Source organism: Oryctolagus cuniculus, chromosome 5, assembly GCF_051225735.1.
Source record: "Oryctolagus cuniculus isolate XC-2025 breed Fujian yellow rabbit chromosome 5, ASM5122573v1, whole genome shotgun sequence".
Lineage (NCBI taxonomy): Eukaryota > Metazoa > Chordata > Mammalia > Lagomorpha > Leporidae > Oryctolagus > Oryctolagus cuniculus.
The window spans coordinates 39,695,941-39,719,983 of record NC_142871.1 but is presented as its reverse complement, the minus strand read 5'-3'; the positions used below and the strand labels follow the sequence as shown (position 1 = coordinate 39,719,983).

Below are 24,043 nucleotides of genomic sequence, written 5' to 3'. Positions count from 1 at the left end.
TTCAGAGAAACCCACTTTGTACTATTATGACAAAAGGCTAGGTGCTAGTAATTCGGTTGTGACTATTTTACTCCTTTACATCACACCCACCAAATTTCAGAAAACAGTAACAGCAATTCTATTAATTTCTGTCAAAAGACAGCACATTCAGCAGTTTAGCCGTAAGTTCTTATTATAGAGCGACTACCCCTCTATTTCTCTGTGTTTCTAATAAACTTCTGTATTTTTGTTATGTTACTAGAAAGATTTCATGAGTGTCGAGCTCACTGATGGACACATAAAAGTCAGCTATGATCTGGGTTCAGGAATGGCTTCCGTTGTCAGCGGTCAAAACCATAATGATGGGAAATGGAAATCATTCACCTTGTCAAGAATTCAAAAACAAGGTGAGTTTTTGTTGTAATAATGCAGCATGGGCCTTAATCATGCTATCCAAAGCACCCATGAACCTAATCAGGAGAAGGACCTTTTCTGTAATTTTAGCTACTCACAAGTTCTGTGAAAAATGGATACAGTCATTTCTTTGGCTTAGATTCTGGGTAGTTTGGATTAAAGATGATTGATTGAAGAGCCAAATGGTTCTCTGTCATTTTCTTTTGAAACTGAGAGCTTAATTTGAAAGCATAAAACTGTCTTATGACTTGTAAAAAATATATTCTATAATTGGTTTGGAAAATGTTGTGTGCTTATCTTTTCCCCTTCTTTGGCCAAGATGTTTCCTTTAAAGCGACCCACAGTAGAATTTGGAGAGGTGGTAGGGCGTGGGGTTATCAGTTCCTTGTTCCTTAAAAATCTCAAAAATTAGTATGAGTGCAAATAAATAATAATGTGTCATCTCTCTAGTTCTGTGACATTTTAAAAACATTTTCAAAAACATTATTTCATTTGATTATACGTAAGTTAAGTATTTTTTTTTCTGGTGTTAGAAAAATATGCACTTAAGCTTATCTCTGGTCACAGATATGTACATATATATATACATATAGAATGTTTATGCGTGTATAGTCTCATTCCAAGACAGAAATTCAAGCCTATTAGTTCTTATACTTATTACTATTTAAGCATAATTCCCCTAATTCTGTGCATTACAGAATTACCAATATGTGCAACTGAAACTCTGATACTTCCTGCTAGTATAAATATACCTAATTAATGTAGACATTGCTAATGTGCTACTTCATGAAAATTCAGATTTAAGTGTACATTGTCTTTCCTTCCTGGATTTGACACATAGCTGCAAGTAGGCACCTGCACCTACTAAGTACTGCTATGCAAAAATAAATTGAAGTCTAAAACAAGTCCATGCCTTCAAGGAACTTATAGTCTGATGGGAAGATTGACAAATGTGATGGTTAGAGGATAGAAAACTAATTGCCATGATAGGAGCCTGTATAGTAGGCAGCAGTCTGAACAGACATAGAAATCAGGCAGAGTTCAGCTTCCAAGGGAGGCCCTTGAGGCACAAGTATGAGGTGAAGAGTGAAGGGGCTGAAAAGTAGGTATGGACATTGCAGAGCAGTGAAAACTGTGTGCAAGCCCGGAGCCATCATAGAGCAAAATATATCATTTTCCAACTGTATTTCCTTGGAATACTAAAAAACCTGGAGAAAATTTTCAACTGGAAGAAAAACTAAATTTGTCCTTCTGTAAATTGGAATACTACTACATACATTGCTTCCGTCTAAGAAGGGTTCAGTGTACATTTGCATGTTTCAGGCGCTCTATGATTGCTCAGTAAGAAGAAGGTTTAACTCTTTGAACCAGCAAGTCCGAAACCTCTGCAGTCACAAAAATTCTTCCATTCCAACACTACTGATACACTACTAATGTTTTCCTCTGGGAAATACAAGTATACTTCAAAAAGTTCATGGAAATTTGAATTAAAGAATACACTTTAGTGAGCAAATTTTATGAAATATATGCATATAAGTGTTCTTCTAAGGACATTAAAAATATTATGGAAAAGCTAGACATTCATTTCAAAATTTTCACAAAAATAAAATCTTTGAACTCCATTTTCCCTTTAACTGTATGAAGTACCTTCATAGCTTAGTTATTACAAGTGAATCCATAGGCTAAATGGATAAATGTTGGCAGAAAATTAGATGGGACTAGTCTGTGAAAGGACTTTATGGGATAGGTGAATGAGTTTCAGCTTTTTCCTGAAAGCTATCAGGGATTATAAGAGCTTTAATCAAATATGTGACACCATCAGATTTGTGCTTTAGTAAAGTTTCTGCGGCAGTAGCTTGGAGGGTAGATTTGTGACCATTTTGAATGCCACCGCAGTCTGTAGCAAACCAGGCAAAACGTGAAAGGAATGAAAAATAAGTCCATAGTCACAAGAATGGAGAGGGAAGAACAGATTTGAAAGAGATTAAGCATCTTGAAAGTAAAGAGCTTTGTGATACACTTGATATGGAAGCTAAGTTAAAAGAAGTATCTGGAATTCTTTTCTTATATAACAAGAATATATCAGTGCTAGTCACAAAGCTGTTGAATACAGGAAAAAGAAGACGTTTTCTGCAAAAGAGGCTGTGTTCTGTTTTGGACATGTTGTATTAAATGTGCTTTCAGTACCTTGAGCATGAAAGCTGTGGAATTGGCAGGCAATTAGTTAAATGTATTTGAGTATCAGTAGAGTTCTGAGAGAGAGATGGGTAACTAGAAATCATCATCGTATTCTAAAGAGTTGTCTCTGAATAGCAGTAAGAAAAACCAAGCAGTTAAATCTAGAATAAGGTTTTACAAAGCTCTGGAGTATACATGTATTGAACCAGTCTAGTAAAGGGAGAGTCCATAAAAGGGGCTGTAAGCAAATAAGAGGGAGGAGACGTGAATCCTTGTATCATAGAAGCAGGAAGTGCTCAAGGAAGGTAAACACGAAGGAATGCATTGTCTTTGGAAATACAGAGGTCGTTGAAGACCTCTGCACGAATGGTGGTGTGATCACAGAGAGAGCCAACTGCCAACTAGTAAGGACAAAGGAGCTGTGGGAAATCCAGCACAATAAGTACAGATGGATTCGGAAGGAAGTTTGGCTCTGAAATCCAGAAGAAAGGATGATAGTTAAGAAAAGAGAGAGTTGCAGGGCAGAGATGGTGAGGTGAGGTACCATCTCGTTTCTCTCCATCGACTCCCAGAACATAGTAATTACTCAGTAAGTATTTATTAAATGGAAGGACCACTGACTCTTGATTATGGTTGGAGGCTGAGGAGGATGTGTCAGTAAAAGGAAGCAATTAGAAGTATCTATTTAAAAAAAAATGGTGGTGGATGTTATAGCATAGATTCTTAGAAAATCTGAGACTAAGGGAAGAAGTTAAGGTGAGAATTTAAAAGCATGGGATGGGATTTTGAGATAATTCTCCCCAGATGCCCTATTTTTTTTTTCTTTGAAATTGGAGACAGAAGATTGAGAGTAGGCAAAGGAGAGAGGTAATAGAATATCAGGTTTAAAGAAAGAGGGAAAAAACCAATGCACTTTTTGGAGAAAACACACACTCAGCTGACTAACCTAGTGCTCTAAACTCTATCATTAATAAAGGGTTAAGCAAATCTGTAGCTTAAAGAGCAAGGATGCAGTGATTCAACAATTTAGGAGAACAGTTTCCATAAATTGGCACTTCCTTGGGAATACTAATTTTCATAATCACTCTGCTACCTAAATTTTTATTCTATCAAAAGAAATATCAAAAATATATGTTGTAGGAAACAATATTAGTCAAAGGAAAAAAATAATGTATAAACTTAAGTAGTTTCAAAATGTCTCAAGTTTATTATAACCCAAACATTCTATCAATTCAGAAAGTTCCTCCTCCAACTGGTCTACTTTTTCCAGATTTTACCAAACTTATGTTGTTACTACTCTGTGATTTAAGAAATAGGAAAAAAAAAAAAAACATTTCTTTATCTTAGCCTGTTCAGTGTCACCTGTTCATTCCTGTTCTCTGCTTCTGTTCTTTTGACACAGTTGGGTGATATCCACTCTTTTGTGTGTGTCCTCCCTGGTCTTCAAATTGACTCTAGGCTCACAATGCTTTTTGCCTTCCTGTTTGCTCCTATCAAATGTACCAGTCATTCTCACTTTTAGTTTAAGTCTAGATGTCATGAAACATCTTCTTTCCTTCTCTCATGTGTCTCTAGGCATTGCAATTTAAAAAAAAAAAAATCCATTAATTCCCAGGACGTTCAGTTGTTTAAAACTTTGATTATTATTATTATTATTATTATTATTTGGACAGGCAGAGTGGACAGAGAGAGAGAGAAAGGTCTTCCTTTTCCGTTGGTTCACCTCCCAAAGACCGCTGTTGCTAGTGCACCGCGCTGATCCAAAGCTTCTCCTGGTCTCCCATGCAGGTGCAGGGCTCAAACTTGGGCCATCCTCCACTGCACTCCCAGGCCACAGCAGAGAGCTGGACTGGAAGAGGGGCAACTGGGACAGAATCTGGCACCCCAACCGGGACTAGAACTGGTGTGCCAGCACTGCAGGCAGAGGATTAGACTATTGAGCCGTGGTGCCGGCCTTAAAACTTTGATTCTTACATAAGGCTGAGAATTTCTACCTTCTAGCCTGTGTTTGGTCCCTGGTCTTTGAAATATCTGTTGCCTCACCAGCTTCTCAAGTCAAATTGGCAAAATTTTTATTACAATAAAATCATAGCTGTTCCATTTTTCTATTTCTATTTTAAAATATCTAGTATATTTTCTATAAAAAAGAAAAAAAATAAGCCATAATAGAAGCAAAGGTTATGAACAAATAATTGACAAAAGAGAAACAAATGCATTCTTCTGTAGTTGAAAATGCCATCTCAATAGAAGACAAGAATTTAATCATTTACCTACAGTAACAATATTCCAAAAATCACACTTAAAAGGATGAAGTCTAAATTAAAAAATTGTGTGGGGAATCATCTTGCTACCTGCTCTGGTAGGATTAGCTCTCATAAGACACTGAACACATAAATTGTACAGGGCACAGTAAACACTATGGTAGACCCCAGAGAGGTGGTACTCTCTGAACTCTAAGACACGTTTGGGAAATTGGAAGCAGCTATAAAAGTAAAGATATATAAAAGCATGGATTTGTGGGGAAATTGTACTTGGTTTGAATTGAAGTTTAAGTTTCAAAGTAGTGGTGGAGGATAACTCTGACAAGGATCAGATCACAGGAGACCTTATGAACTCTTAAAATAAGAGTTTAGAATTATTGTAATGAGCCAATGGAGGGTCTTAAGTGCAGTTGTAACACACCATCATCAAGTGTTAATCTGAGTGTCAGCTTGGAAGAGAGATTTTTCAGAAGACCAAACTAGAGGTAGGACCAGTTAGGCACAAAGATAGTCCACAAAGGATATGAATTATGATTGAAAAAGGAATTGCCCTGTGATCTGGCCTCAGGGAAATATGAAATAAAAAACAAAATATGCCTTCATTATGAAGTTATTAGAATGTCTAAAATTTAAAATTGACTGTAGCCAGTGCTGACAATGATGTGGAACAACTGAATGCCTTGTAAAATTTTGTATTTTTTATTTGAGCAACAGAAATACATTGAAGAGATGGAGAACCCCCCTCCACTGGTTCCCTTCACACATGCCCCAAACAGCCAGGATAGGCCCAGGGCAAAAGTCTAGAGCCAAAGAAAGCTTCCTCTGTCTCCAAAGCTGGAACAAGGAAATGAACCCAGGCACTCCACTGTGGAACACTGACATCTTGAACACTAGGCTAAATACCCATTTCTGGAACTCTTAATATGCTCCTGGTGAGAATGTAAAATGGCACAATAATGTTAGAAATAGATTGGTGGTTTTCTTTTTCAAAGTTTAAACATACATCTATCATATGCACTAGCCATCGCACTCCTTGGTATTTACCCATGACACATGAAAGAAAATATTTGTACAAAGACATGCTCTAGAATGTCCCTATTATTCTATTATTTTTAGTACTTAAGCATCACATATAAAAGTAATATAAGTTTCCATCAACAGGTGAACGGATGTATAGTCATGCACTGTATAATGATGTTTGGCCAATAACAGCCTACATATACGACAATGATTTCAAAAGGTTTTAATGGAGTAGAAAAAATTCCTATCAACTGGTATTTGTGCTGCCTTTACAATATTTAAATAGAATTTTATACATAAATACCATTATCTTACTATAGTATTCACCACAATAATATACTCTTTAGGTTTGTAGCTCAGGAGCAATAGATTATACTATCTAGTCTAGGAGTGTAGTAGGCTATAACCTCTGGGTTTGTGTAAGTACACACTGTGTTATTCACATAACCATAAAATCACCTAGAGACATATTTCTTAAGATGCATCCTTGTTGTGAAGTAGAAAAACTGTACTTATATTCATGCACTCCAATACTGCTCAGTAACAAAAAGTAGTAAACTATTAATATATGTACAAAATGTTAGAGTGAAATAGAGCAAAGAGAAAGAACATTTATATGAAATTGTGTAGAAAACTACAGCCACAGAAAGCAGATAGAGGCTTGCAGAAAAGGGTAGGTATGGAAGGGCAGGAAAGAGCATATAAAGAAGCAAAGAGGGGTGAGGATTGTGGTGCAACAGGTTAAGCACCTTTTATGATGCCCATATCACATATTAGAGTGCCTGGTTCAAGTCATGGCTGCTCCGCTTCCAGCCCCAGCTCCCTGCCAATGTGCCTAGGAGACCACAGATGATGGCTCAATTACACGGGTCATTGTCACCCACGTGAGAGACCTAGATGGAATTCCTGACTTCTGGCATCACCCTGGTCTAGCCCTGGAGCTGAAGGCATTTGGAGGAATGAACCAATGGATGGAGAATCTGTCTCTCCCTCTCTCTGCCTTTCAAATAATGAAATATTTTCAGATGAACAAATTATAGTATGTTAGTTATTCCTCAGTAAAACTTTTTTTAATTGGACCAGATATTAGAGTTACCTAAGAACAGAACATAGTCAGGATACTGAATAATGAAATATGAATAATGAAGAGAAAGTTCTGTGACTTTCTAGTTTAGCAGTTTCATGAAGGGTCATACTGTGACCAAATGAAATGAGAAACTCAAATTTAAGAGTGAAGAGATAATAATTTTGGTTTGGAATAGGATTAGTTTGAAACACTGCAAGAAATAAGATATGGCATCTCATGTTGAATGTGGACTTTTAAGCAAAAATCTAGTCCAAGCATAAATATTTTTAAGTCATCAATGTATTATAAGAATATATAAACTTCAGTTTAACCACATGGTTAAAACATGGAAAATGGACTAGTCAAAGGACATTAGGGAAACTCACATTTCAGACATGTTGGAAGACACAGTGTCGTCTAGAAGGAAGTTGAGAACAAGAGATAAGCAAAGCTAGAGAGTTTGGTGTTATGAAAGCCAAAGAGGAAATGTCCTAGATGGAATGACATGCTAGCAGCTTCAAACACTATATAAATTAACATGAGGGCCAAAAGGAGTTCACTGGAGTTTCACATAGGAAGGTCCCTAGGGTTAGCAAGATCAGAAGCCACAGAGTGGTCAGATAAGAGCTGCAACAAGGGTCCAGCTGTGTAGGTTCTAGCTCCTTTGTGAGACCAGATTGGTTGTTTTACATGAATTATTCTCTACTTGCTTGCAAGAACGCTGTCCCGGGCTGGCGCCGTGGCTCAATAGGCTAATCCTCCGCCTGCGGCGCTGGCACACCGAGTTCTAGTCCCGGTCGGGGCACTGGATTCTGTCCTGGTTGCCCCTCTTCCAGGCCAGCTCTCTGCTGTGGCCCGGGAGTGCAGTGGAGGATGGCCCAAGTGCTTGGGCCCTGCACCCCATGGGAGACCAGGAGAAGCACCTGGCTCCTGGCTTCGGATTGGCGCAGCACAGGCCGTGGTGGCCATTTGGAGGGTGAACCAATGGAAGAAAGACCTTTCTCTCTTTCTCTCACTGTAACTCTACCTGTCAAAAAAAAAAAAAAAAAAAAAAAAACACTGTCCCTTGAAGTTCAAATACAGTCTTTCAGGGGAGCATTCCTTATTTTCCTTGAGAGCCAGTTGGTAGAACCACAGTTACTGATGTACCCTATCCCCTGAATACATTGATTTGAAACAAAGTTGAGAAAGATTATTAGATTTTCAATAGATTAAGACAGGGATGAAAAGAATAACCAAAGAATAAACAACTTATAACAACTCAAAATTGAGTATAAAATCCTACTGTGTGATTATTTGATAAAACCCTTATCTCCCTGCTTACCCATAAAAATGCCTGAAGTCATCAACTTTGAAGTTTTGTGTTAACAACTTATGTTCATATCCAGTCAGGAAAAGAAATAGGGCAAGAAACTAAAGTGAGTGTGAGCATTTCATAGCAGAACCTCCTTCATCATAATCCCACATGAAGGATGGAATAAAGTCAGTAAAAACACACTACCCTGCACCTGTCTCTCTGCCAGAGTTAACTCTTGGGCCAGTATGTTTCAATTCCATTGTGCTGCTGCTGTTTAATCATTTTTCCCTAAAATGATTTTTCAAAATGCATATATTCACTCAGGGATAAGGAGAAAAACTACCTCTCATTACTGGCTTGCCTGAGATAGAAAAGCAGAATCTCATTTTCATAGACATTATTAAAATACTCACCAGGTTTGTAGAGACTATGTTCATGTTCTAGTCAACAGCCCCATAGGAAAACTTTTGATCTGGATACAAAGAAAAATACAAAAAAAGTTTTAAAAACAACTTTTTAAATCTTTCTTTTAGCCACCAGTTCAATCAAGGAGATAGATGTATATGAAATTAACTATGTCCATGAGAACTATTAAATAAATGTATGATGTTAATGTGTGTGAAAGGAATTGGATTGTTAAATCTTAACTTGATAAATGGTTTTAATAGTACAATAATTCTTGTCAGGTATCCTTATTGTTTGATTTTACAAAAATCTGAAGAGTTGAAAAGTTAATAGCTTTGAATGTTTTATTCTGGTCATTTTTTGTGACTTTGTAAATCTTATTGGAAAGGTAGGACTACAAAGCACAATGGAATTTTAGAATTTCTAAAATATATCTCTATTCCCATAGAATATTCAATCTAAAAGATAATGGGTTGGGGGGAAATAATAATATTCCAGGTTGAAAGAGTTACATAGAGAGAGGAGAGCCAGAGAGGGAGAGGTCTTCCATCTGATGCCTCACTCCCCAGTTGGCCGCAATAGCCGGAGCTGCATCGATCTGAAGGCAGGAGCCGGGAGCTTCTTCCAGGTCTCCCACGCGGATGCAGGGGCCCAAGGACTTGGGCCATCTTCTACTGCTTTCCCAGGCCATAGCAGAGAGCTGGATCGGAAGTGGAACAGCCAGGACTCTAACCAGTGCCCATATGGGATTTGATCAGTTTATGATGTATATATATATATGTGTGTGTGTTGAAATGTTGCACTGTACTGTCGCTCCCCCTCTTCACGGAGGAACGACACAGGACCCTGCGTTGTTCTTTTGTCTGCTCGGCCCTCCCCGGGTTTGCTGCTGGTTCTTCCCGGGTTGGCTACCGACCCTTCCACCTCCGTGGAAGGGCAGTTCCCCCTGCCACTTTCCCCACTTCCGCGGGGGAGCGGCACACCGCCGGCCGGCTCTCTCGGGGGCTGCTCAGGTGTTCCTTCAGCTAGATGTTCCTGGTGCATGTTGTCTCTCTCCTCCTTTATAGTCCTCTTCCACCATTCCCAACTCTGCTACCCACACGCCGAGTACGCTGCTCTCCTCCAATCAGGAGCAGGTCCTGCTGCTTATTGGTTGAACTGGAGGCAGCTGCGTAGAAGCTGTTTACTCCTCTCCCAGCACCATATTGTGGGAGAGCAGATGCATAGAATAAGTCTTAATTCCAGTAACAGTCTAGTCCGAGTTGCTCCCCACACTGTACCACATAAAATATGACGAATATTACATATCAGAGATTCTTAAAAAATGATGAAAACATAAGGGAAGAAAATCAATGAGCTAAGGAAGTCTCATCTACTTTCTAAGCAATGCATTTTAAACAGAGAAGTGCCTTGCTTCTGTTGTATTTCTATTTCTGAATTCTTTAGCATCACCATATCATAAATACTATGAGAGACCCAAGAGAAAGTCCATTAGGCATGAGGACTCTCACAACAGTTGGCCCACCAGGCTAAAATGTAATTCAGAGTAGATGTGAATCCTGTCATCTTGCAGAACCAAGCATCGCTATCCTCTGCTTCCCTGTACAACCTTATCATACAGGATGTGTAATGTGCTTTGCAGATGAACCTAAGTCCCAGAGTGCTGTAGATACTGAAATTTATAGCAAGATTCACATATATATAATTAATTTTCTCATTCCTAATTAGGTATCAGTCTCAACATTAAGATCTTCATTTATTTTTGACCTATTTGTGTCATAGAAAACTATACTAAATGATTCATTGACAGCCATCCAAAATTGTATTCTTTTATCGTCATTAGTTGGCTTTCATTGGTGGTCAAGTAATTACTTTCATGGTCATTTGTGTATAGTTCAATATTTTATTGATATTGTTTCTGTAATTATTAAATGGATAGATATAGTACATGTGCTTGAGAAAGTCAGTGCTAATTTGAGAATCAAGCCAAATTTATCTTGGAGTAAGTGGTTATATAATATGGTCGATATTTCTCTAATAAAGGTTTTCTTTCTCCTTTGCAGCCAACATATCAATTGTAGATATAGACACTAACCAGGAGGAGAACTTATCAACATTTTCTACTGGAAACAACTTTGGTCTTGACCTGAAAGCAGATGACAAAATATATTTTGGTGGTCTGCCAACACTGAGAAATTTAAGGTAATTTAGTACATGTTTAAAGCTAAGGATTAAATTTCAATTAAATGGCCACTCTGCTCACTGGAGTTTTGAAGTTTAATTACAATAGGAATGTCATATAACCTTTAGTTACAGAAAGCCCTAATCAAAGAAATCATCTTGTGTGTTAGAATAGCATCAGGGTTTAGAAACTAAAGGATTAATTTGACATCTTTGTTGAAGAGATGGATTGGAATCACTGTTTCCCTTATATGCACCTGCTGAAAAGAATTATGAAAGTAATTAAAGGTGGAAGTCAGAGTTGGATGTAGATCTTGTAATTGCTGTTCTCTTTGCATATTCACTGGAGATAATGGCACTCTGACATTGCTTAGTGTTCTGAAAATTAGTCAGTGTTCCAGGATACTGTGCATGTAACCTATTTTATTGCTAAGCATTAGCAGCATAATGGCAAATTGGAACTGTCCCATATGCCTAATACTAGAAACGTATTAGTTATTCTCAAGCCCATGCCAACATTTGTGTTAAATTTCACATATGCTTTTTATTTAGAAGGATGGGAGACACATTTAGCTCATGATTTAGTTAAGAAAATAAAGTAACCAAAAATGTCAGAATATTTCATATGGTGTTTAATTGACTGCTTGTTATAAAACGTAAGACCTAAAACCCATAGTACTTGGTACTCAATAAATGTTAGTTGAATTTAATTAGAATGGAGATAAATGATTTGGTTAAATCATAAGCGTTTACTACAAACACAGACTACCATGTTTTTAATGAGTATAAAAGCCATGTCTAGGTGTTTCCACTCCAAAAACACACAGTGCATTTGGAGAAATCTCAGAATAGCATAGTTGAGAAGTATGATGATCAGTTATTTCTGTATCTCTCAAATAAGCAGTATAATTTTAGTCTCATTTTTTGCCAATTACCGTGAAGGCTGAGGTTTTCTCTTCTCCCCAAGCATAAACTGGTTACAAGAGCAGACAATTGTCTACCAAACTTTCCAGGGTATAACTTGGTGAGTTTTAAGGTACAAATAAACTGGCTGTGCCTTCATCTACATTATAATGTATTTGTGTTAATAACATAGGTTGAATAGTGATATGGTTATTATTTGCAAGTCTATTTATTAAATAGTCATTCAGCACATGTTTGTTGAATATCTACCATGTGGCAAGCATTATACTAAATAGTGATCTAGTAATTGTTCTGGTTTAAGATGTACTTTGCAAGGTCATTAACAATTAAAGCCAAAACAAGACTATCCAAACCTGGCTTCATTTATTCTACTGGTGTTGCTAATTATCATGAAGTAATTTTTAGGAATTATCTACAAAGGTAAACAAGTTCATCTCATTGTGATAGATTTAATGTGTTAGCTGGTTTGCAGACTATATGCCTAATGAATCTATCATTAGACATTATTTTCAGAGTATAGATCTTCAAAATTATAATACCATGGCACATTTTTTCAAAACAATCTCTAAACACCTGTTTGTGACTGATAAAACAAGCATCCAGAGTTACTTGTTGTTTTTCCCATGCTCAGAATATTATTTTAATATATTGATTGTTAAGCTGAAGTTCTTTGAGAGGTAATGCTTATGCTTCTCAAAAATACTGAATAGTGACATTTGTGCATTTTCCTAATCATTAGCTCGATAAAAATAAATCTTAAGTACATATTCCCACATAAAAATTTTCTAAGAGAATTGGGTGGGAAATGGTCACAATTTTGATTCTAATTTCACTACAGTAAGAGTATATGCTGTTTTCTGTTCTATTGTGGTGGTTTTTTTTTTTTTTTTGCATTCTTTCCATTAAAGACCACTTTGAGATGATTTTTGAAAGATTCATGATTAAAGCTTATTGTTTTATTCAATGACAATGCAAATGTAAGTTAACTGTTTTTGTTTTTTCTCTTCCCTGTGACCTAGTATGAAAGCAAGGTAACATTTTACAATTTATGCATGCCTTCAAGTGCATGGACCTTCTTAGATACAGAAGCTATGCAGAGCAGAGCAACACCTATGCAGCTTTACTCATAGAACATTTCACGAGCAAGTAATGCGTTCTGGGAGAATTCTCATGTTGCTCGTCGCTTAAAAGATGCTGTTGCTTACCCACCAACAACTGGGCTGCGGTTGGAGTTACTTCACCAGCAGCGATGATAGACTTGCTCAGCTTACCTGTTCAACCACCTGCGCACAGTGCCCCCTGGTGGCCAGCAGCACATGCTCTAAAGGGAGCTGGTCAAATTCACGAGCACAGCCTCTTTCTAGGAAACGGACAGAAGAGGTCTCTGGGGTTGAACCCCAGACTCTGCCCCCCCCAATTCCACGCTGTCTGCTGACCAGTTCACCTGTGCTCCCCGAATGCTTACTTCTGCCTTGCTGCTTTTTGCAGGCCTGCAGATATGCAAACATTTGCACGCCCTTTGCACCTCGTATCAAAGCTGCTTATTTATTGCCGTTATTACTTGGAATTTGCTATGGAACCAAATGAAAGGAATCTCTAAAAATACTTTATGTTAACAATGATAAAGTTTGCAGAAAGTCCCCCTAGCTTCTCAGAAGCATTTAAATTCTTGTTTGCAGCCAGGCATTAGCAAGAATTAGCAGCTCGTGTGAGCGGCTAATCAAACCCCAGAAATGTGCAGGGTTGGTACACTCTGGCCAGAGCTAACGCTTGGCATCTTGGCATTTCAGCCTACGTGTGCCAAATTTCTGAAAAGGAGATAATGAGGCTTCACTGATCCAAGAAATTTTTAAAGCAAAGGCTAGATTTTTAATATTAGAAACTAGAATACATGGAAATGAAAGTTGGGAAAAATAAGCCAAGCTGTTTTATCATGATATAGTTATAAGACCAGTGGCACTATGCTTGCTGAGGTGACCAAAAGGCAAAGCTGGTTTCAATGAAAATATATGCCCATCAGCTTTGGGGTGACACAGTGTAGCTTTGGCATTTTGCCTTTGAATGGTGACCCTCAGGAAACCGAGGCCTCTGATTGCCTTTAGGAGTCCAGTCACCATATGTCATGATTTATGCCCTGATTTTCATAATGTGGAATTTGCCTTACCCTTTGAAATAGTTCTTTGGGTTTCCCTAGAACAATAAACTTGCACAAGTGATTTGCTTTATTGATAGGAATAAACTCTGGGAAAATTGTGTTAAACGATGAAAGTGAACACAACAAATGAACCTCACCCATTTCCTTTGATTTTTACAAGAAGCATATAAGTAAGGTCCTCCCTCTCCACTTGTGCATGCCCTTCATCATGATCAACTGACCACACAGAATGAGAGGACTTTGGGAAGAGGAGAAAATATTCAAATAAAATAAGGAAGTTCCACAGAGAAAGGAGGGAGGTGGAACACATACCTGACATGAAATCAATTGCCTGATACACATTGCCAGGGCCTGATTTGCTTTCCTACCTGTTTTTCTCATGCCATGTGGTTTTTATTAAGATGAAAAAGAGAAACACAGAAACATCATGGAACAATGAGAAGAGAATTAATCATTACCTTATCAAAAACAATTGTGTGCTGTTGAGTGGATGGTTTTTATGGTTGCTTATTTATGCTGCATAAAATAATAGCTTTTTACCCCTGTTCACCTTCACTCTTCAATACAGTAGCCAACCACTAGCTATGTGGCTAGTGGGAAAATAAAGTTACATGCCAAATATTCAATTCCTCATCGACATAACCTACATTTCAAGTCCCCATAGCCACATGTAGTTAGTAACTACAGTTACTAACTGTAACAGTGCAGAACAGGACACCACAGAAAGTTCTATTGCAGAGCACTGTTATAAAGTATCATTTACTACCTGCTAACTTATGTTTATGGAGCACTTACTATTGCTATGCTATTCACTCATGTTTCAAAATTTCATAACTTTATTTTCATGCACATGTCACATATAAGGACACAGTCTTAGTGAAGTCAAGTCGTTGGTATAATTGTCACACCATAAACCAGAGCAACATGCTTGTGCAAGGGCTAGTGCTTTATTTTCCAACATGGCAACAGATTGGAAAATGAAGCCCTTTTTACCTTCATTGTCCTGCTTTAAGAAACAGTAAGTGGGGCCAGTGTTGTGGTGTAATGAGCTAAACTGTTACCTGCAATGCTATCAACCCAAATTGGAGTGTCCACTTCCAACCCAGCCCCTTGCTGAGGCATCTAGGAATGCAGCAGCAGATGCTCCAAGTATCTGTGCCCTTGACACCCATGTCGGAGACCTGGATGGAGTACTAGGCTCCTGACTACAGCCTGGACCAGTCCTCCTTCTCTCCTTCTCCCTCTCTGCCTTTAACATACATACATAAATATTTGAGAAAAGGAAACAGTAAGCAATACATAAGTATTCAAGTATAGTTTGGGTATAGGTATTTTTCAATCTTACTGGGAAAATCCAATGTATATATTTTGCAGTTGGCTACTTTGTTATTATTTCAATATAGAATACAGACTTTAGGATCAAACTGTTAAATTTTGTTTTAATTTAGAAGCAGAGAGACATACATATGGATAACTCCCCAAATGCCTGCAACAGCCCAGGCTGAAGCCAGGAACTCAATGCACGTGTCCCATATGGGTGCCAAGGATCCAACCAGTTGAGCCATCACTTGCTGCTGCCCAAGGGTCTGCATTACTAGGAATCTGTAATTGGGAGTAAAGCTAGGACTTGAACTCCAGCACTCTGATATAGGATGCAGACATCCCAACCAGCAACTTAGCCACCAGGCCAAATGCCTGCTCCCCCAAAGTCTTAAAGAACTATTTTCTTTTCAAAATGAACATTTCCATATTTTTTAATCAAGATTTTAAAAACATTTGTATAGATATTTTGTGCTGCTTACACAATTGTCTGCTCTTCAGTGAAAAAAGAAACACTTGTTTATTATTTTTTTTTTGACAGGCAGAGTGGACAGTGAGAGAGAGAGACAGAGAGAAAGGTCTTCCTTTGCCGTTGGTTCACCCTCCAATGGCTGCCGCGGCCGGCGCGCTGCGGCCTGCACACCGCGCTGATCCAAAGGCAGGAGCCAGGTGCTTCTCCTGGTCTCCCATGGGGTGCAGGGCCCAAGGACTTGGGCCATCCTCCACTGCACTCCCTGGCTACAGCAGAGAGCTGGCCTGGAAGAGGGGCAACCAGGACAGAATCCGGCACCCCGACCGGGACTAGGACCTGGTGTGCCGGCACCGCAAGGCGGAGGATTAGCCTAGTGAGCCGCGGCGCCAGCCTGGCACATGCATTATTAATAAGGAGTCAGTTAATTCCTGTGCTTTGTGTCTCAGTACTATGGACTAATTGAAGAGGAGAACTATATGCAACTTCTTCTGCAGGATGGTGTTAACAGCCACTTCATCCGCCTGTAGATAGCGGAAAGGATGGTTTGTTGAGAACGTGTGTGCTGTGCATACATTCCAATTGATGTGGACTTGCCCATATGGTTTCCTACCAGTAGTCGGAGACAATACTGTCATTACCTTAATGATTGCTTTTGTTTTCCATTTAACTCTTCAACAGACCAGAAGTGAATTTGAGGAAATACTCTGGTTGCCTTAAGGACATTGAAATTTCAAGAACTCCATACAATATACTCAGTAGCCCCGATTATGTTGGTGTTACCAAAGGATGTTCACTGGAGGTAGGCCAGTTTTCAATGGCTCCCTAGACACATTCATGTCAGAGTTCTTTCTTAGTGTGTGTGTTCTTATACAGATCACTTCTTTGTTCATGTATTTTATATTTATACTAACCTGAGCTTAGCTGTTGATGAATGACATACCAAGATTGAGGCATTCTATGAGGTCATCAGAAAGTTCATGGAAAAAAAATGAATGTATTTCAAAAATTTTCATATCATTCTTTCATAAACTTTTTGAAATGCCATTGTATAAGTTACTATGATGGAAATGTATGTGAAATGTATGTGAAACTGAAAACTGTGGTGTATTCTTCTAAATGTATGGTCTTTCAAGGCATGTATATTTAATATTAATCTCTGTTCTAGTTCTTTCTTCCCTTCTAACACTATTTTTACCTTTTACACATTTTTGGTAACTTTCTTAAATTCGTTTCTTACATATGTATTGATATAGCTTTATTAGCTCCTTAATTTTTTTCTAGAATGTGTTGAGAGTTTACACAAATAACAGCTAGTAATTTTTACCATAACTGCTTAGTATATGGCATCTGGCCAACAGCTTTGAAATCTAGCTCCCTGGTCTTTGAAACAGCATAGATTGGGACTGGTGGCATCCAACCCTACAAAGCCTCATGTCTTCCATAAAACTACGAAGTCCATTCTTAGTGGATATCCTCAGTCTCTGTTTGTTGGTAAAGCAGCCCAGTCATGCACTAATTCCACTTGACCATTCAGCACTGACTCTTCAATCAGGAATGATCCATATGGAAAAAGACCCTTGGCCATAGTTCCTCCCTTGGAAAATATCCATAAGCAAGAGTCAACAGTAAATGGTAGTAAGAATTTTATGGGAACTCAATACTGATGAGCTTTTAAAAATGAGAAAGTGTTAAATATTCCTATATCAGACCTACTAATTTTTAATTACACTGCTATGAAAAACTATTCATTTTGGCTGCTTCTTCCCATTAAAATTATTTTAAAGCACTCCAGTAGAGTTCAGGGAAATGAAGAGGTACAGGAAAAAGGGAAAGTGAAAAAGTTAATTTGCTTTCTGAGTGATTAGGTATGAAGATGAGAACAGAACTTTCAGGGTTTTCATTGTTCATAACCATAGGTTCCAACTTAGAATTGGCCATAGGCACTCAGGTTGACCTTGGGAATAAGGAAAAAGGAAATGCATTTAAAAATGAAACTCTATAGATCCATACCGGCTTCTTAAAGAAAATTTTACTGGCAATTTTAATCTTCAAAGCCTTACTCTCAGCCACATTTGAAAGATATATATATATATATGGAAAACTGTCCAGAAAATGAATAGTTTCTATGCATGAAAATGAACATTCTGTAAAGCACTTTTTAGTAACCAGGAATTATTCTACAAGGAAAGTATAGGGCAGACATTTGATGTGGATAAATATTGAAAAGTCTGCACAGTGGTTTTATCTAAATGATCTAAAACTCCACAATTGGAAAATTGGAATAGAAAACAGATTATACATCTTACCAACTCTGTGTCATTTAACTGGGCTTGAAACACTGTAGGGAGGGGTGGAAATAGCCTACATAAAGGAGCCTTTGCCTTTGTTCCTACAAAATCTAAGACTTAAAAAATGAATATTTTAACCATTTTAAATGCCCAACTACATGGGCTGGTGTAAATTAACACTAGCACATTCATACCCTGGAATGTCTCCCAGCCGTTAAAAGTGATGATAATTTATATTTACTGACAGAGAGATGGACCTCACTTATTGAAATGAAAAAAGACGTTGCAAATGAACAGGTCCGGCAAGGTTCAGCTCAGTGTAGGAAGGAAGAGAGAGAAGAGTGCTAGACTGAAACAGAATGAATTAGTGAGTGAGTGGAGTCTCGAAAGCTCTATCGTAGCTTTGGGATATGGGAATGGAATTCTCTCTCTTTTGCATTTCGTTATCGTCTAAAATGTAATTAAATGACACGATTTTAATTTTGCAGAAAAAAAAAACAGATTCATCTTTAAGTTTTAGGCTTCAATTGATTTTTAAAAATGCTTTTGGAGAGTGTTTATCCATTTTACAGCAATGAGCGTATTTACCTTGGGCTTATCATGAGGAAGAATGTAAACACAGAACATGGTCATACTCATCTGTAAAACAACTGACAGAATATATTCAAGGGATTAATTATAGTGTTCTCAAGGGAGGCTCAGGAAGGTAGCCTTGTTCCCAAATAAAATGTCATCTATCAATAAGAATTCTTCTGTATTTTCAAACAGTTCTAGAATAAAAAGCAGAGGCCTTGATATTCATTTTAACGCGAACTGCCATTTGAAGTATTTGAGGTTATAACTGGAAAGATTATTTCTTCAGCTGATATTGAGCTCTCCATGAAACTGTGGGTTTTCACACTTTCTAAAATGACAATGTATTTCATAGACCTTGAGTAGGATGAGTGCGATGGAGACATGAATGTCAAGTTTCTAGTGTTTCTTCTCTTCTTTGACCCCCAGAACGTTCACACAGTTAGTTTCTCCAAGCCTGGTTTCGTGGAGCTCTCCCCTGTGCCTATCGATGTAGGAACAGAAATCAACCTGTCGTTCAGCACCAGGAACGAGTCTGGGATCATCCTCCTGGGAAGCGGAGGGGCACCTGCCCCACCCAGGAGAAAACGAAGGCAGACTGGACAGGTACCCTCACGCCCTGTTAATAATGCATTTTCTCTAGTGCTTTTATCAAACTGATCTTTCTAATTGTGCCATTTATTTCTACTCTCATCTTGGTTAACCAAGCCTGAATGTTCCATTTATCCAGACTAACCTATCTTTCTCTCATCATCTTAAGACAGTGTCTTCTCTAGGATTTTCCTATTGGTCAATTCCAGGTGCCCAGACACACTCGTATTTGCACCTCTATTCAGCGGAGCTGAGCATATACATATATATGAAGGAAAGCTCGAGATATATTCAGATTATATTAATCTTTTCTCTAAGTCTGATTTCTTACCAGATCCATAGATATTCAGCTAGAGTTCCTTACATTTGCATTTAGAGTCCTACTGTCATTTCCCAATTGCACTAGTTAACCAGGTACAGTGTGTTGGAGCCTGACTCATCTTGAATGAGTTTTCTGAACACAGAGAAAGGCAAAGAGGGGTAGAAGGAGGCAAATCAAACACAGCCAAAAACCATGGATGACTGTAGCTCACAATATATATATATACCTCAAGGGGGTTAAAATAAAGCCAACGGAGTATCTGCTTTGTCAGAGTATAGATTTGAGTATTTACATCCTCTGACCATTTGATTCCATCAAAAGCCATTCTTCAACTGCCAAGGTACAGACGTCGTAACTCTTCACTACCTTTGTATTCCTCTAATACCATCAATTTATCTTTTCAAAATACAATTTTGGGGGGTGGGTTTGTGGCATGGCAGGTTAAGATGCTGCTTGGGAAACCTCCATCTCATATGAGTGCTTGGTTTGAGTACTGCCTACTCCATTTCTGATCCTGGTGCCTGCTAATGCACCTGGGAGGTAGTGAGTGATGATTCATGTTCTTGGGTTCTTCCCACCTGTGTGGGAGACATGTATGAAGTTCCTGCCTCTGCCCTGATTATTGCAATCATTTGGGGACAGATGATACCTCTTGCTTTTTGCTACTCTGCCTTTCAAAGAATAAATACATCTTTAAAAATATATGTAATTAATTTTAAAATATACAAAAATTTCCATTTAATTTAGCTTCTCAGTGAACTAATTCACAGAAATTATCTAGTCTGCCATGATCAGAAGAATGAACTCCTTAAAAAACGTTTTTCTTTTTAAAGAAATGTTTTATTTTTCCCCCAAGAAACCTTTTATTTAAGGAACACAAACTTTATGCATTTCATAGTACAACTTTAGGAATATAGTGATTCTTCCCACCATACCTGCTCTCCCATTCCCAGTCCCATTCTCCACTAAGATCCATTTTCAATTAACTATGCACAGGAGACCAACTCTATACTAAGTAAAGAATTCAAAAAATTGCATGCCACAAAAACAAAACAAAAACAAACAAACAAACAAAAAAAAACAAGAAAACTGTTCCTCAGCAGTCGAGACAAGGGCTATTCAAGGTCATTGCATCACTCTGGCCTCAGAATCAGCCCTTAAGGCATTCGGATCTGGTTGAAAAGCCCATGAGACTATTTCAGGCATGGAAAGCCAAGACACTCTGGCAAAAAAAAAAAAAAAATGACCTAAATGAAAGATCTCTGCAAGTGAGATCCCAGTGGAAAGAACAGGTCATCAAAGAAGGAGGTACCTTTCTCTGAAGGGAGGAGAGAACTTCCACTTTGACTACGACCTTGTCTAAATATGATCAGAGTCAGCGAACTCACGAGGCTTCCATAGCCTGGGCAACTCATGACAAGAGCCTCGGGTGATTACTGACACCATAAACAAGAGTGTCAATTTGTTAAGTCAACAACAGGAGTCACTGTGCACTTACTCCTCATGTAGGATCTCTGTCCTTAATGTGTTGTCCAATGTGAATTAATGCTATAACTAGTATTCAAACAGTACTTTATACTTTGTGTTTTTGTGTGGGTGCAAACTGTTGAAATCTTTACTTAATAGATACTAAATTGATCTTCTGTATATAAAGAGAATTGAAAATGAATCTTGATGTGAATGGAAGGGGAGGGTTGCAGGTGGGAGGGAATTTATGGGGGGGGGGTCATTGTAATCCATAAGCTGCACTTTGGAAATTTATATTCATTAAATAAAGGTTAAAAAAATAGTCATTGGCCGGCGCCGCGGCTCACTAGGCTAATCCTCCGCCTAGCGGCGCCGGCACACCGGGTTCTAGTCCCGGTCGGGGCGCCGGATTCTGTCCCGGTTGCCCCTCTTCCAGGCCAGCCCTCTGCTGTGGCCCGGGAGTGCAGTGGAGGATGGCCCAGGTGCTTGGGCCCTGCACCCCATGGGAGACCAGGAAAAGCACCTGGTTCCTGGCTCCTGCCACCGGATCGGCGCGGTGCGCCGGCCGCGGCGGCCATTGGAGGGTGAACCAACGGCAAAAGGAAGACCTTTCTCTCTGTCTCTCTCTCTCACTGTCCACTCTGCCTGTCAAAAAAAAAAAAAAAAAAATAGTCATTGCATTTTGAAGTTAATTTCACCATTTTTTTAGAAACCTAATTAACTTTAAAGAAGCACCCAAGAATGATACATCTTTTGCAAGCACTTAGACATAATATAACTCTTTTGAGTATAGATGTCCTAAATGGGTAGTGCACAGTGACTCCTGTTGTAAATTTAATAATTAACACTATTATGTCTGATGTCAGTGATCACCTGAGGCTCTTGACATGAGCTGCCTAGGCTATGGAAGCCATTTGAATCCACAGATTCTGTCAGTATTTAGATAAGGCCAAAAGCAAAGTGAAAATTCTCTCCTCCATACAGAGAAAAATACCTCCTTCTTTGATGACCACTTCTTTCCACTGAGGTCTCACCCACCAAAGTCCTTCATGTAGGATATTTTTAGCCACAGTGTCTTGGCTTTCCATGCCTGAAATGCTCTCGTGGGCTTTTCAGCCAGACCAGAATGCTTTAAGGGCAGATTCTGAGGTCAGAGTGCTATTTAAAGCTATTGTCATTCTATGAGTCTGCTGTATGGACTGCTTTCCATGTTGCAGTATTCACTTCTTTTTAATTCTATCTATTATTATTACCAAACACTTATTCCTATCCATATGATCATTTTAACTCTTAAGATGGTATTTTTACCACCCAGCTAATGGGACTTGGGGTCCCATGGCACGTTTTTAAACTGTACCCTTTTTAAAAAACTTTATTTAATAAATATAAATTTCCAAAGTACTGTTTATGGATTACAATGGCTCCCCCCCCAACTTCCCTCCCACTCCCTCTCCCATTCCATTCACATCAAGATTCATTTTCAATTATCTTTATATACAGAAGATCAATTTAGTATAAATTAAGTAAAGATTTCAACAAACTATACCCTTAAAAGTAAGTCTGTAAGAATGAATGCAAAATTATACAGCTCTACAGTTACAAACTGCATACACTTCATAATTACAACTTTAGGAACATGGTGATTCTTCCCACCATGCCCACCTTCCCATTCATACTCCCACTCTTAATTTTTACTGAGATTTATTTTCAATTGACTTTATCCACTTATGTTTAACTCTGTGTTGACTGGATAAAATTACTGGATATGTATAACATGGAATACTACACAGCAGTCAAAATAAATGAAATCTGGTAATTTGTAATAAAATGGATGAATCTGGAAAACATCATACTTAATGAAATAAGTCAGTCCCAAAGGGACAAATACCATAAGTTCTCCCTAACCTATGATAACTAATAGGGCACACAAAAGGTAATCTGTAGAAGTGAAATTGACACTTTGATAAGCAATGACTTGAACACCCTTTGTCTTGACTGCTAAGGAACAGGGTTTTTTTTTTTCATACTATTTGTTGAACTCTTAACATAAAATTGAACATAGATGTATAAAAATGTCCTTAAATGTTAATACATACTTATAAACCAAATCACATGATTTGTGACTATATTTTTTTAAAAATCAATCAGCATTTAATATTTAGGAATTATAAATTTTCTTTTCCTAAAAAATTATATTCTACACAAAATATTAGCAAGCAGAATCCAAAGTTTTAGAAACATGAATAACATGGGTTATCTCAGAGAGACAAAGGTTGTTTAACATTAGAAAATCTAAGTTTGTTGAAATCTTTACTTAATGTATGCTAAACTGATCTTCTGTATATAAAGAGAAACGAAAATGAATCTTGATGTGAATGGAAGGGGAGAGAGAGTGGGAAGGGTTGTGGGTGGGAGGGACGTTATGGGGGGGAAGCCATTGTAATCCATAAGCTGTACTTTGGAAATTTATATTCATTAAATAAAAGTTTAAAAAAAAAGAAAAAAAATCTAAGAATCATGTAGTCATCATAATTTTTAAAATATTCAGTCTGAGAAAGGAGCTTTCTTAGTTATCTGTATGAAAGCTACAGCAAGTATTCTTGAAAACATTAAGATGTTTGCTGTGAAATCAAGCCCAACAAAAGGGTGGCTATTATTTCTGCACTGAACTTAAGCAGTAAATTAAGAAACAAAAAGGTACATATAGTATAAGAACATGTAGATGATTTTTTTTAAAAAGTAACAAAATTGGTATAAGACCCATATGGAGAATATTGTAAAATTCCACTGAAAGATGTTAAAGGCTTAATGTTTAAAATATGGTGATTATTCCTCAAATGGTACATCATTCAATTTTAATTTAAAAATCACACTCATATTTTTGTGAATCATCACAAGCTAGTTTTAAAATTAATATCAAAGGTCAAAAGCCCCCAAAACTTCTGAAATAGAAGATTAAGGTGATGGAGCTGCCCTACCAGATATCTGCACATTGGAAGCTTGAGCTGTAGATTGTGATAGACTGGTGCTCATTCATGGAAAACTGTCCCAGTAGAACAGAATGGAGATCCTTGAATATACCCCCAAAGATAAATGCAAACAACTTTCAATAGTGGGTGATGTCATAGAT

At 38.0% G+C, this 24,043-nt stretch overlaps 1 protein-coding gene across 1 annotated transcript in view; it reads left to right on the top strand.

The window, feature by feature from the left end:
* LAMA2 (laminin subunit alpha 2) overlaps nucleotides 1–24,043 on the top strand; it is a 705,005-nt gene that overhangs the window by 646,686 nt on the left and 34,276 nt on the right. The window contains exons 54-57 of the mRNA XM_089333528.1: nucleotides 242–386; nucleotides 10,684–10,822; nucleotides 16,351–16,471; nucleotides 18,963–19,139. Of these exons, the coding sequence (XP_089189654.1) occupies nucleotides 242–386; nucleotides 10,684–10,822; nucleotides 16,351–16,471; nucleotides 18,963–19,139 (582 nt within the window). The remainder of the gene's footprint in view (nucleotides 1–241; nucleotides 387–10,683; nucleotides 10,823–16,350; nucleotides 16,472–18,962; nucleotides 19,140–24,043) is intronic.